At 55.4% G+C, this 14178-nt stretch overlaps 1 protein-coding gene across 4 annotated transcripts in view; it reads left to right on the top strand.

Annotated features, from left to right (window-relative positions):
- Positions 1-14178, top strand: part of GAK (cyclin G associated kinase) — a 50686-nt gene that overhangs the window by 29385 nt on the left and 7123 nt on the right. For 3 of the 4 annotated variants that reach the window (XM_087828719.1, XM_087828731.1, XM_087828727.1), the window contains 9 exons: positions 2002-2196; positions 2577-2694; positions 3025-3104; positions 8793-8986; positions 9706-9855; positions 10038-10487; positions 10832-11005; positions 11490-11600; positions 13900-14016. In XM_087828719.1, coding sequence (XP_087684845.1) covers positions 2002-2196; positions 2577-2694; positions 3025-3104; positions 8793-8986; positions 9706-9855; positions 10038-10487; positions 10832-11005; positions 11490-11600; positions 13900-14016 — 1589 coding nt within the window. The remainder of the gene's footprint in view (positions 1-2001; positions 2197-2576; positions 2695-3024; positions 3105-8792; positions 8987-9705; positions 9856-10037; positions 10488-10831; positions 11006-11489; positions 11601-13899; positions 14017-14178) is intronic. The other variant, XM_087828724.1, reaches the window with a different exon arrangement.

Raw genomic sequence — 14178 nt, forward strand, 5'->3', positions numbered from 1 at the left:
GCCACCTGCAGTCTAAGCAGAGGATGTGAGCTGGTGCCAGAAAGAAGGGCCAGCGAGTGGTCAGTGTATGCAGAAGCCAGCGAGGCCGCAGAGACTGGGGAGTCTGTCCTCTTGAGTCTACACTGGGCACTCACAGAAGGGCTTGCAAAGGGGATTGGAGTGTGGCTCCCAGGGGGACAGGCAGGAAGTTTACGTAGCTGAGTAACACTGGTATAGGGCAGAGAGGTCAGGCCTTCAGCAGAGATGGGGCTGTGAGGAAGGAGGAGTGGAAATGCTGGACATGGCAGCACAGGTGATGGTGAAGGCTGCCTCCCAGGCCTGTCGATCAGAGGAGGGCATGTGGAGAGAACTGTGAAGGAGATGGGCAGCTGCCCGTCACACTGAAGACAGGCACTGAGAATTTCCCCGAGGTGATGGTGGCCTCAAACCTCAGGCTTAGAGGACCCTGAGCAGGATTAAACGGCATAGACAGAGAAAGCCCTTGCGTGTGCCCTGTGCTCCCTGCTAGAGCCACACTTAGAGGTGGAACAAGAGAGATTACAGTAAATTCCAGAGGGATCCCCATCGGAAACCCCAGGGCAGCCAGTGAAGATTTCAAGTCAGCAGAGGGAACAAATGGAAGAAGCACAAGGAGCTTGCAGTTAACCCAAGAGGAGACCAGGGAGCAGGAACCAGGAGCAGCTGAACAAACAGTGGCCGGAGGGTGGTTGCCTAACCATGGCGGCCATTGCAGGGAAGGGGTACGGCAGGTGGAGAGCAGTCCCAGGGATGGACCGCGTGCACTTGGGACAGAGTCAGGCAAGACTATGGTCAGTGGGGTAGCCTGAGCGTCAGCCACAAAGCAGCCACCACGACTCCTGCCCAGGTCTGCAGAGATGCTGTTGGGTATAGCCAGCCACTCTTCCAGGAACCTAACTCCGAGCCAGTGCTTCTCCTTCAACCTGACCTACTTCCTACTCGGGTTCAGCTGTGGTTTAGGTCCTGGCATCGGCCTCTTGCTGGCGAGAGGAGTCCCCTAGTGAGATAGACTGTGACAGTGCGTGGAAATGATTTCCCATCCCTTCTGTTGATCAGAAGCAAGTCAGCGCTGCTGCCTGTCTAGGAGGGGTTACCTGTGGCAGGAGCCCAGATGCAGGAGGAACACCTGGGTGAGCACCAGCGCTGTGGAGACCCGTGCCAAAGAATACTGAGCAGTGGACCCACGGGACGGGATTCTGAGTTCATAGAGCAGAAATGTGGAGCTGAGAGGAGAGATGGCAATCCCGAGGGCAGTGCGGACCTCAGCATCCTCCCTTTCAGGAAGGACAGACAGGTGCACAGACTGACACAGCCCCCAAACACCCAGGCCTACCTGAGTTCTACAGAATGTTTCATAGTAACAGGATGCGTCCTTCCAAGGCACATGGAATTGTTCAGTAACAACATGGTACTCTGGGCCGTTAAACCACAACCGATTTAAAAGAGTAGAAACCACACAAATATGTTAATGGGCTGTAGTAGAATTCAGTTAGAAATCAGGAACAGCAAGGTAGCTGGAAAAATCCCTAAGCATTTTAGAATTAAATGATTTACTTCTAAATTTTCCATGACTCAGAGTTGAGAAAATACAAAAATGTTTTGAACTGAATGAATGAAAAGAGAGCATCGCATTTGGGAGGTGGAACTAGAACCTTACTTCAGGGGTCGTTGATGGCATTAAACTCGTACATTTGATTGACAAAAGGTCTTGTGTGCTGAGTGGAGCACCTGTGACATGGTGTTTGGACTGCACAGTGTGTGTGATGTGGCATGTGGCCCCACATAGTGTGTGTGTGACATGGCCCATGGCCCCGCACAGCGTGTGTGGGCGTGGCCTGTGGCCACACAGTGTGCGTGGGATGTGGTGCGTGGCCGTGCACAGTATGTGTACGATGTGTCACGTGGCCATGCACAGAGTGTGCGTGTGACGTTGCACACGGCCCTGCCCAGAGCATTGTGGTGTGCCTTGTGTGTTCTCTGCAGGTACATCGAGTACATGTGTGACATGGTAGCAGAGGAGCCCATCATGCCCCACAGCAAGCCGATCCTGGTGCGGGCTGTTGTCATGACGCCTGTGCCACTGTTCAACAAGCAGAGGAGTGGCTGCAGACCCTTCTGTGAGGTGTATGTGGGGGATGAGCGCGTGGCCACCACGTCCCAGGAGTACGACAAAATGAAGTGAGCGCGGAGTTCAGGGCGCTCCTGTTCCTCTGGGGAAGGAGGAGGGAGCCGTTGCTGGGAGGCGAGGGAGGGACCTTGGTAGCTGAAGCTCTGCCTCAGCTTCCACTAGGAGCAGCAAGCAGGCTTCACTGCTAGGCCTGGGCCTGGGGACGGGCGGGCCTGGCAGAAGGGCAGGTATGGAGGTTTCCATGATGTCCTGCTGAGGAGCAGCTTCTTAGAATTCATTTCCTGGAGTGCCCACTCCTGAAATAGTTTGTAGCAAGCCCAGGAAGACCAGACTGCATGGAGTGGGGCCTTGGTGCTTCAGGAGGACTGGCAGCTGATTCCACAGGGTTATGTTTTTGTCTCACGGGACCCTCTCCTCATTCTGCTCTTAGGGACTTTAAAATTGAGGACGGCAAAGCGGTCATTCCCCTGGGCACAACCGTCCAAGGGGACGTGCTCATTGTGATCTACCACGCAAGATCCACCCTGGGAGGAAGACTGCAGGCCAAGGTGAGCGTGCTTGATGGCCTGCGCCCCACGGGCTGGGTGCTCAAGAGGGGATGATGAGCTCTGACCTCTCCTTCTGTGCCCACCCACAAAGTGCAGGGCGGAGGGGTTTAGACTGAGACCTGAGTTTTCCTCACATTACGGCATTGCCATCTGCATGGAGGTCTTGGGACCCTGAGGAGTCACTTGTCAGAGAGGGTGCCATCCCCTCGTCCCCATATCCTCGGCACTGGGAGCTGTGCACAAGGCTCTCAGAGCTCATAAACTAGTGTCTGATGTGAAGTCTGGTGTCACCTCCCAGCTCACGGTTGTGCTGTGTTGCTCTCTCTCCAGATGGCATCCATGAAGATGTTCCAGGTCCAGTTCCACACAGGATTTGTGCCTCGGAATGCGACCACTGTGAAGTTTGCCAAGTGTGTTGGTGTCACACGTGGGAGGGAAAAGGGGCGGAGTGCTGGCAGGTGTCTTGGGGAAGGGGCTGGACCGAGATGACTCTGTCCATGCACAGGGTGGGATGTGTGAGTTCTTTACCTCATGAAGGAAAGAATTCAAGATATAAGTCCAGGTGACTTTAAGAGTCCACTTATTAAAGCTGGGGACAGAGACAAGTACGGGCTTAGGGTAGAAGAAGCAGGATCACAACAGCGGGAGTGAGCCCAGGTGTGGCTCCTCTGGCTCCGACAGAAGTCGTAGTGGCAGGGCCCTTGAGACAGGGTCAGGCATTAGCCTGGGATGTGCTGCCACAGCCCCTGCTCCCCTGGGTGCAAGTCTTGTTGGACCCCTCAGAGCTTAGGACAAAGAGCAGAAGTGCACACTGAGAAAAGGGGGCATGGGTGTGCTCAGGGGAGTGGTGCCTGTCCTTTCCAGAGGAGGGCTTTCATCTGTTTCCTGTATGTGGGTTTGGGGGAGGTCTTGGCACATTCATCAGCTTCTCAGGTGTCTCGGGCTGATGCATCAGGATGGGTGTGTGGTGCGCTCTGGGATGTCATCAGCTTCACCTCTGTCTTGGGTCTGTCTGGTTCTGACCGTGGTTCTTGTTTATTTCCAACCTTGTCTGGCACTCATGGCACTAACTGGGTCTCTGTTACTCCCTTCCTGGGTTGGGGAGGAGAAGTGTAAACCATCATCAGCCCCTCAGTGTCTTTGGTGACTCATTAGCTGCTCGTTACTGGCTGTTTGCTCTACTCTTTGTCTCAGTTCCCTCATTCTACTCGTCGGGGAACTTTCCCTTTTACTAACCTGCCTCATGGGGACACACCCACCATGGTCCCATGTGGGAGGGGCAGAGTGCCAGCACCGTGGACAGGAATAGGTTCTCTCATGGCCATTTGCCAGGTTGGACTTCAGTCCTTGCCTGTCCCAGATCTGAGGTGTTCAGTTTCCAGGACCCCTCCTCAGAAAGACCATGGGCTTCCACTGGGCACCTTGGTTTCTAGGCAGAGACCGAGACCAATGTGGCAGGACCAGGTGAAAGGTGTTCATTGCGCACCACCACTTTTATTGAGTACCTGCTATGTGCAAAGCACTCTGCTGGACAGCGAGATTGGGGTGAAGAGACACTCACGGTCTGGTTTAGAGATAAACTTGAGCAACTAAGCTGAGGAGCAGGCCTCTGTCCTCACCTGGCTTGACTCGGTTCACTGCATTCCTCACACAGCTCGTTAAAGCTGCAGTGCTAGAGGCCTGGCAACGTACATCCAGCCTCAGGATGAGCAGGCATCTCATTCAGCTTTTTAAATTTTTTATTTTTATTTTTTAAACTTCATCCTCACCTAAGGATGTTTTTATTGATTTTAGAGAGAGGAAGTGAGGGGAGAAACGTCGATGTGAGAGAGAAGCTTCAATGGGTTGCTTCTCGTACGAGCCCTGACCTGGAATAGAACCCGCAACCCCAATATGTGCCCTGACTGGGAATCACACTCGCAACCTTTGGTGTATGGGACAACGTACAACCAACTGAGCCGCCTGGCTAGGGCTCAGCTTATGTTTTAGATGGAGACATGGAGACTCTGGGCTTGGCAGCTGAACTAACTAAGCCAGTGTGGGGCAGAACAGGTGTCCACACTCAGGGCCTGATCTAGCTGCTATGCTCTCTGCTCGGGCACACACACAAGCGCGCACACACTCACACACTGTGGGAAACCCAGACACAGCATGTTCCAGCAGCAAGAGGGGGCCTGCCAGGAGGCTCCAGAGACAACTGCTGCAGCTCCTCTGGCCTGCACTCCCCACACTCCCGTGTCCTGCCCAGTGCCAGGGCGTAATTAGGACACAACCCCAGGGTCCTGGAGAACTGAGCTCTGACCCTGGGTCCTGGGGGGCTCAGCACACTCATGCAGGTGATGTACCTTGTGGGGCCTGCCCCTGGTGCAGGCTCGGGAAAAGCGTCCCCAGTGCCAGGAAACCATGTGTTATTACTCTTTCTATATTTTTACTTCCTTGTTTCTGTAGTGTGTTTTTTTCATACTGATACTTTAAAATTTTTGTGATGTTCTGATACGAAAAGACCACAGAGAGGAGGAGTGTTACAGCTTTCACGTTTCTGGGTCCTCCCCTCTTTTGGAGGAAGATGACTCCCAGAGCTTCGACATTTTCAGCCACGAGCAAGCACACTTGTTTCAAAGACTAAATGGGAAAGCCGAAGAGGAAAAGGTAGATGGCGGTGCACAGTTGAGTCGGAAGCTGGGATGGTTGAGGACTTGGAACAACTGAATAACATATTCAAGAAAATGGAAGGTGGGCTTTTGCTCGAGGCCTGGGCTGTGTGAACGGCACAGGCGCAAGTTCGGGAACTAGAGCTGTTCAGTCACAGAGCAGACCCAGCAGAACACAGGAGTCAGGGTTGGTAGAAAATGTCTTCAGACTCAGCATAGAGGGCGGCGGGAGCCACAGAAAGGGTCACGAGAGCACTCAGGAGACCCCGGCGAGCCCTGCATGCCTTCATTTGGGGTCCTCAGAGGAGAAGGCGTAGAGCAGAAGTAATGTTTGAAAACCTGCTGGCTAAAAGTTTGTTAGACTGATGAAAGACATCAAACCTTAGACGCAAAAGCCTTCTTTATGTCTGGCCGGTGTGGCTCTGTGGTTGAGCGTCAACCTGTGAACCAGGAGGTCATGGTCCAATTCTGTGCTCAAAGGAAAAAATTGCCAATTTGGAGTTCTATCTCCAGGGAAACTCCTTCAGAAACGAAAGTCGGGTAGATGTTTTCAGACCAGTGTTTGCAGTTCATACTCAGGCGAAGCTCACACGCCCAGGACCTGTGAAGAATTAGATTGAGAAGGGAAAAGGTCCTAGTGGGTGGTGAGTTCATGGGAAGGTGCTCACCACCGTTGCACATCAGGGAAGCACAAAGCCGCTTTGTCCTCTGACGAAAATGGCTAAAATGAAAGACACTTCTGGAAGCTGGAGGATGGGGAGCAGTGGGAGTGGGGTGAAGCCACTGTGGGAAGTGCTCTTGCTGGGTGTCTGCCTGTGTCCCCAAGAAGTAAGTGCTTAGGACCAAAATAGACTCAGCCAAAAGTGTTCCCAGCAGCACTGTTCTTTCTTCATGGGTGTGATGGGCACATTAGTTTCAGGGGTACAATGTGATTTGTTAATGTATGTGCTGTGCAATGATCACAGTACGTCTAGTTAATGTCCATCACCACGTAGTTATGAATTCTTTTTTTGTGGTGTGAACAAGACCTCTCTGTTAGCAGCTTTCAAGTACATGACAAAGTTGTTAACTACAGTCGCTGCGCTGTACCTGGCAGCTGTTTTGTTTTTTTCAATCCTCACCTAAGGATATTTTTTTCCACTGCTTTTCAGAGAGAGTAGAAAGGAAAGAGAGAGAAACATTGATGTGAGACAGAAACATCGAGTGGTTGCCTCCTGCACAGGCCCCAACCCCCCCCTCCCCCCAGCTGGTGATAGAGCCTGCAATCTAGGTATGTGCCCTTGGCTGGAATCGAACCCAGGACCCTTCAGTCCGCGAGCCGATGCTCTAACCAGTGAGCAACACTGGCCAGAGCTGACAGCCATGGTAACCGAGTAGAAAAACCCGGCGGTGGTGGATAGCACACTGGCGAACTCACGCTCCAGCGGCGGGTGCAACTTGCAACACACAGCTGTGAGCAGAGGGACTCGGGTCACATGGCCCCGTTTTATGGGCTCAGGCCTCGTGTGGTCATGACAGCCATTGAGTGGCTCCTGGGTGGGAGGGTGGCTTGGAGAGGCACAGAGACCTTGGGGCTGGGAATGGCTTTCTTTGAATGTCTGGTTACACAGGTTTGGAGGTGGATGTGTGCTTGGGTCTGTGCATCACTGTGGTGCCTCCAGGAGTGGGTCGTCAGTTGCGGAGGCGGCGGTGGGGGCTCCCTGGAGCAGGCACCTGTGTGTCTGCAGGCAGGCTCCCCTGTAGACAGCTGAAGGACAGAGAATGGAACTGGGGATGGCATTGCTGGGATGCACTGTCGGATGGCCTGACTAGGTCCGTTCTCGGCAAGGTGTCCTGCGGCAGGCAGGTCCCCAGGTTGTTGAAGTGGGGAAGGGTTCCCTCCCTGGCACAGGTTGTGCTTTTGTTTCTTGCCAAGCCTGTCAGGAGCTCAGTAGGCCTGAGCCCTGTGCCCTCTGAAACCCCGGGCCCGTGGCTGCCTCCCTGCTCACAGGCCCTCATTGTGCCCTCACTGCCTGCTGGCGAGCAGCTAGGCCCAGGCCAGTCTCCTGGGGCCAGTGAGGGTGGGGAGGCGGGGTGGGCGGCCACCAGTGCGGTGCTCAGCGCTGAGCCGCAGGGGCCATGAGCCCCTTGGTGTGGCCCCCGCCTCGCTCCCTCCTCCCTGGCCCTCGCTAGCAGCTGGATTCCTGCTTCCCCGGCATTGCTGTCTTGCTCACCGCCTCTTTGTCCCTCTGTAGCTGCTCCTGCCTGGTTGAGAGGTGGCCTGTGTTGTCTTCTTGCTGCGGGTGCCCAGACTAGAGAGGAAGGCAGGCCGTGGTGGCCTCTGGGCTGGGAGTGAGTAGACGGGGGATGCTGCCATCTGAGAAGTGGGTGACGTGGGCGGCTGTGCACTCTGCGCTGCATCCTGTCCCGTGCTGAGGTTGTGTCCGTAGGAGGGAGGGCTTGAAGCGGGCGTCACCCCTAGGTCGTGCTCTCGTGGGTTTTATTTTGGGGAGAGTCTGCTGTGGCTCTGCTGCCCTTGCTAACTACATGTGCGGCTGTCTCCGCGGCCCCTTCTGCGCCCAGTGGTTGTGGTTGGTTTTGGGTGGGTGTCCCATGGACAGTGGAGGACGGCAGGTTCCCTCCCTGCACACCTTGGGTCTCAGGAACCTGCTGCCATCTTTGTGTTCATTTTTTCTGTTGTTTTACTGCTTCGATACACATAGAACAGTGATGCACACAGGCGCCTGGTGGCGTAGACAGCTTGACCCTGGGAGCCTGCTGCTGCTGAAGAGCATTGGCACCATTAGTGAGAATGCTGTCAGAGGTGGTCGTGGGGAGCCTGTGAACTTACGGAGTTTCCTAGAGAGGTGCAGAGCCACAGTTAGGATGGTCAGTGGGTGGCAACTGAAGTACCACTGCCAGCTCTCCCTGACACACCTGTGTCCCACCTGTGCCCCACATGTGCCCGGCCCCTGGCTGCTGCCCCCAGTACCACTTGGAGACTGGAGTCTCCAGCTTCCAGCCTTGTCCCCTTTCCCTCCCAGCAGGGGAGGCGCGGAAGGTGCTGCCTCCCTGGCCCACAGCGAGCACGGCACCAAGCTGCCCGTCCCTGCAGGCGATGGTGGGGTCTTCATCTCACGGCACCTGTTAACCATTGGGGAGTTTTGCCAGGGTGGACGGCATCATTTTCATGGATACACATTTACCTAATATCTGATGTCCTGACCTGAACCCAGCACCCAGGAGGTGAGGGCAGGCTCAGTGCTCCCGACAAGCTGGGCGCTGCTCTGAGGGGTGCACAGACCCTTTGCCGCAGTGCTTGTGCAGCCAGAGTGAGTTGCAGCGGGTGGGCTTCTGGACTATCCCCACCACCATGCCTGTGCCTGGAGAGCACATGGCCTGCTGTGTGCACATCTTCGGGGCACAGTGGGGTGGCCTGTGGAACCCGTCATCTCCTTCCACCTGCAGGTATGACCTGGACGCCTGTGACATTCAGGAGAAATACCCAGACTTGTTCCAAGTGAACCTGGACGTGGAGGTGGAGCCCCGAGACAGGCCCAGCCGGGAGGCCCCACCCTGGGAGAGCACGAGCATGCGAGGGCTGAACCCCAAAATCCTCTTTTCCAGCCGTGAGGAGCAGCAGGACATCCTGTCTAAATTTGGTGAGATCCTTGCTCTGGCTTCAGCACCAGAAACCCTCAGGGTCAGGCTGTGTGTGGGGTGCGGGGAGGCTTGGGGCCTCCACCTTAGGGACTGAGTATTTGCAATGTCCAAGTTCTGCCCATGCCCACTGTGCACACCGAGCAGCCCCCACCCTGGGGATAGTCGCAGGCAGGGCTGGGACCCACAAGAGCATCAGGTCTGAGTCACGCTGGTCAGAGGGCTTGTTCTTGGATGTTCATCCACTTCATATGTGACCTGGAGATGTTGAGGCCTCTCGGGACCAGCGAGGCCACCGGCACCCCAGAGCTTTTTCCTAGCCACTCCCCCCACTTAGCTCAGTTATCTCGTCTTATTTCAGAGCAATTACAAAAAAGGTAGCATAGGAAGTGCACTGGCTGGTAGGACTCAGGTTCCACCTGCTGACCACAGCACAGTGTGCTTCACGTTCTGGGTTGCATTTTTACATTTTCTCATATGAAGACAGCTAAGTACCCCTGAAAGTGTGTGTGTGTGCGCGCTATATGAGTGTGTGCATGTGTGTGCACGAGCATGTGTGCATGTGTGTACGTGTGTGAGCAGGCCAGCGTCTGAGCCTGCACTGGGATCCATTCACAGACTGACCCTTGGTGGCTGTCAGCACAGGGTCCTGGAGATCTGGCTGGGCTGCTGCAGTGGTGGTGCATCTGGGGCTGGGTGGCCTGATGCCCTCCTCTCCCAGCAGGGAAGCCCGAGCTCCCCCGGCAGCCAGGCTCCACTGCTCAGTACGACGCTGAGATGGGATCTCTTGACACTGAGCCCACAGAGTCAGAATCACCCCAGAGCAGCAGCACTGATACCAACCACTTCCTGCACACGCTGGACTGGCAGGGTAGGCACTGCGGGGACATGCCTAGGCCCCTCGCTTCTCTGAGCATCTCCATTCCCCCTCGGGCCTGCAGGCCTGAGCTCCCTCAGCTTGTTTTCACACCCTCTGTCCCGGCCTCCTGCGGGGCCTGTCCCCACCGCCTGTCTGTGGTGACTTCTGCCTGTCAGCATGCTGCTTTCTTTCAGAGGAGAAAGACTCGGAGATGGGCCCAGAAAGTAACATTGCCCAGGAGACTCCCTCTGCCCCCGCTGAGGACGCATGTGAGAGCGAGCCGTCGGATGAGTGCGCGGCAACCCTCTCTGCTGAGAGCAGGGACACGGCCGACGAAGACACGCCAGGCCTGGCAGCGAAGGCGCAAGAGCAAGAGTTGATTTTTGATGCAAACACGCCCACCACGCCACAGGAACCCATGCGGCCCGAGGATGGCGTTGACCTCCTGGGGCTGCACTCTGAGGCGGGGCCGGCACCCCCCTCACAGGGCCCCGTGGGCCCCCCCAGCAACGCTGACCTCCTCAGCTGCCTCCTGGGAGCCCCTGAGGCTGCTCCCGAGGGTCCCCCAGGCGATCTCCTCAGTGGGGAGACTCCCCTGCTCTTCACAAGCCCTGCCCCTACAACAAGCACGCCTGCTGTGTCCGGTACGTGCGAGCAGATGAGAGATTTCAATGGTTCTGCCTCTATGTCTGTGAGCTGGCGCCCGGCCTGGGTGGAGCTCTGAGAGTGGATGGGTGGGGGTGCAGGCGGGTGCTGTGGGCTCTGGTTCCACCGCCTGTCCTGAGCTCCAGCCCTTCCCTCTCAGCTGCTGTCTCAGAAAGTCAGGCAAGAGCATTGGCCGAGGATGTGCCCAGCTCTCAGTCTCTCGTGTCATCCTGGGTCTGCCAGGTTATCTTGTTGTCTGTGGTCCACGCATGATGCTCTGGTTGAGGTGCTGCTGTGGTGCCTGCACAGGGGCTCACCTCCCTGCTCCTTGGTGTCTCTGCAGCCCACCCGTTTGACCCTCTCCTGCTGACATCCCATCCAGACGCCCAGCCCTGCCCCAAGCCCAACCTCTTTGGTGAATTTGTTAATTCGGACTCTCTGACTGCCCAGCCTGCAACCTTCCCCTCCACCCACAGCGCCCCACCCCCGGCCTGCAGCACCGACTTCCTACAGCTGGGTGAGTGCGGTTGAGAGGCCAACAGAGGGGCCACTGTGTATCCCGGGCTGAGCCCTCCCAGCTGCAGGTCCTCCCTCCCCTGGAGGGGGATGTGACCCTCTGGTGTCCACCCCTCAAGCTCTGCTAGGTGTTTGGGGAGGTTGGAGGAGGTTCTGGGGGTGCTATGTGCACCCGTGAGCGAGTGTGTGGGCCACCTGCGGGGAAGGGTGACATGCAGCATAGTCCTGGAAGCTTCTCCACTTGCTCCCCCATCCACCTGGTCATTTCAGATGTCCGTGATGTGTGCTTAGCCTGGCGGGGAGGCTGGTCCATATTGGCTGAGCCCAGTGCTCAGCATGGCCTCTGCCTGGGGCACTTGGCCAGCTAGTGGGGGGGTGTATGGGGCTTGTGGCCCACTTGTCCCCTCAGGGCCCCCAGGAGGCCATGTGAAGGCCACAGCCCACCTCCACCAGGGGACACATCAAATGGTGCCACTCTCTTCCAGGGGATGTGCCAGCAGAGCCCAGCAAGATGACAGCTTCAGCCAGCCACCCAGACCTGCTGGGAGGATGGGATGCCTGGGCTGAGGCACCAGCCCCCACACCGGCCACAGAAGGTACGACCCTGCCCCTTTTTTCATTTCACCAGGATGGAACCATAACCCCTCCCAAAGGAGACTGTCGGGGCACACCGTGGGGCTACCTGCCCTTCTTCTCAGCCCACTGTGTGGCCCAGCGGGTGTGCACAGGTGCAGCCCAGAGCCTGTCACGTGGTCCCTTCCTCATCTCCTGTGGAGTATGTGTGTGACAGTCCGTTCCCGACTTTCACCCGTACATTGCTTAGTGTGTTCTTGTGTCCTGTGGCTACTGTGCCTCTGGTGGACCCCTTTGGGAGACTGCACTTGTCCCAGGGCTGTGCCCTGTCCTAGGGACGTGGAGGGGGAGGGGTCCAGCATTTCACTTGGGAAATGTCCATTTTCGAGTTGCTGTGGAAGGTGATCATGTTGACAAGGCCTGTGACACGTGTCCCTCCAGGACCTTCTAGTGAGTAATGTTCCAGGAGCCGTCCCAGCCTCGGCCCCTCCCCAAGCTGGCTGAGGACTGACGGCCTGTTTTCCTACTGTGATGGCCGTCGGTTGCTGTCATCTGCAGCCCACTGTTATACCTGAGGCTGACTATTGCTTTATGGTTTGGTTATTTGCGTTTCTTAGAGAACTGTTTTCTGTTCTTTAATAATTTTTGGCATTGAAAACACATCTTCTGCCTATCAGTTTATAAGAGAGAGAGCCCTTTATGTGTGAGTAGCCTTCATTTGTAATAACTGATATTCCTCCAAGTGGCTGTACAGTAATTTACTCAGATACTTGTTCAGTCTCTAATACTTAGACTATTCTCAAACTCACACTCTCATAAAGAGTGCTGCACATCAACAGAGCGAGGAGAGCCCACTGTGTGGCCAGTGCGCCAGGGATGCATCTGGTACAGGGTGAAGTCCCATAATATATAAAGAAATCACACAATGCAACAGCAGGACAAATGTCCAGTTAAAAATGGGCCCTGGCTGGGTTGGTTCAGTGATTAGAGCATCGGCTCAGAGGATGCTCAAGGCCATGTGCCTTGGTTTCAGTTTGGTCCCCGGCCCTGATCCCTGGCCCTGGCTGGGGTGCGTACGGGGGAGGCAGCTGATCGATGTGTCTCTCTTGTCAATGTTCCTCCCTCTCTTTTCCCTCCTCCGTCCTTTCCACACTCTCTAAAAATCAATGAAAAAAATATATCATTGGGTGAAGATTTAAAAAAAGGGTAAAGGACCTGAATAGATTCTCCTCCAAAGAGGAGATACAGATGGTCAGTAGACAGGAAAAAGCTGTGTCACTCATCACAGAGAGATGCAGATTAAACCACAACGAGGTATCACCTCACACCTGTCAGAATGTCCACCATCAACAAACGACAAGTGCTGGCGAGGGTGTGGGGAAAGGGGAGCCCTGGTACACTGCTGGTGGGAATGCAGACTGGTGCAGCCACTATGGAAAACAGTGTGGAGGTCCCTCAAAAAATTAAAAATGGAGCTGCCTTTTGTCCCAGTGATCCCACTCCTAGGAATATATCCTAAGAACCCTGAAACACTAATCAGAAAGAACGTATACTCCCCTATATTCATAGCAGCACAGTTTACAATAGCTAAGATCTGTGCCCATCAGTAGATGAGTGGATAAAAAGCTGTGGGATGTTTGCACCATGGAATACTATGCAGCTATAAAGAAGAAGGATCTTGTGCCCTTTGGGACGGCATGGAGGGAACTGGAGAGGACTACGCTAAGGGAAATAAGCCAGGCAGAGAAAGACAAGTACCACATGATCTCACTTGTATGTGGAATATAATGAACAAAATAAACAAAGTGGAAACGGACTCATAAATACAGAAAACAGACTGACAGCTGCTAGAGGGGAGGGGGGAGGGAGAACTGGATGAAAGAAGGTGAAGGGATTAGCCTGAGAACACTTACACACAGCCCACAGTCACAGACATCAATGTGGTGTCCAGGGGAAGAGGGAACCAGCTGGGTGGAGGTGGCAAAGGGGTGAGGGGAAATGGGGACATCTGTTGTAATTGTGTCAACGGTAAAAATAAAAGTAAAAAAATAAGACTGTTACAAAGCACATTCTCACTTTAAGGAGGTTCCAGGGAGTGCTGTCACACAGTGTCAGGAGAGTACAGCATTTTCAGACCCTTGTACCCATTAGGGCGTCTTCCACAGGAGCAGCGGGGGGGCCATGGGGCAGTTCTGGGCATGTGCATGGCCATGCCCTGGATTGGCGCTCTGTCTTAGCTTGTGAGGCCTTCAGGAGCATTGGGCTGGAAGGCTGGGCTGCACCTCGCTTCAGTTCACTTGTTCACCGTCTTTTGTCTTCCAGGCCCCTTCTTCTCTCCTGGAGGCCCACCGGCCCCGCCTGGCCCCCCGGCCAGCCGGACCAAGTCTCAGAACCTGGACCCGTTTGCAGACCTCGGTGACCTCGGTTCCAGCCTCCAAGGTAACGTGCAGGGCGTGTGCAGTGCCAGGCCTGCTTGCGGGAGGGTTCAGTCCTTCTGTCCTCTTCCCGCTCCCTCTGCCAGACTCAGGTGCCCTAGGTGGGACCTTCACCTCCATTCACCGAGGTACAGGGCCCAGTGACACGAGGAACAGCCCGTCTGCT

Source organism: Miniopterus natalensis, chromosome 1 (assembly GCF_054644295.1).
Source record: "Miniopterus natalensis isolate mMinNat1 chromosome 1, mMinNat1.hap1, whole genome shotgun sequence".
NCBI lineage: Eukaryota > Metazoa > Chordata > Mammalia > Chiroptera > Miniopteridae > Miniopterus > Miniopterus natalensis.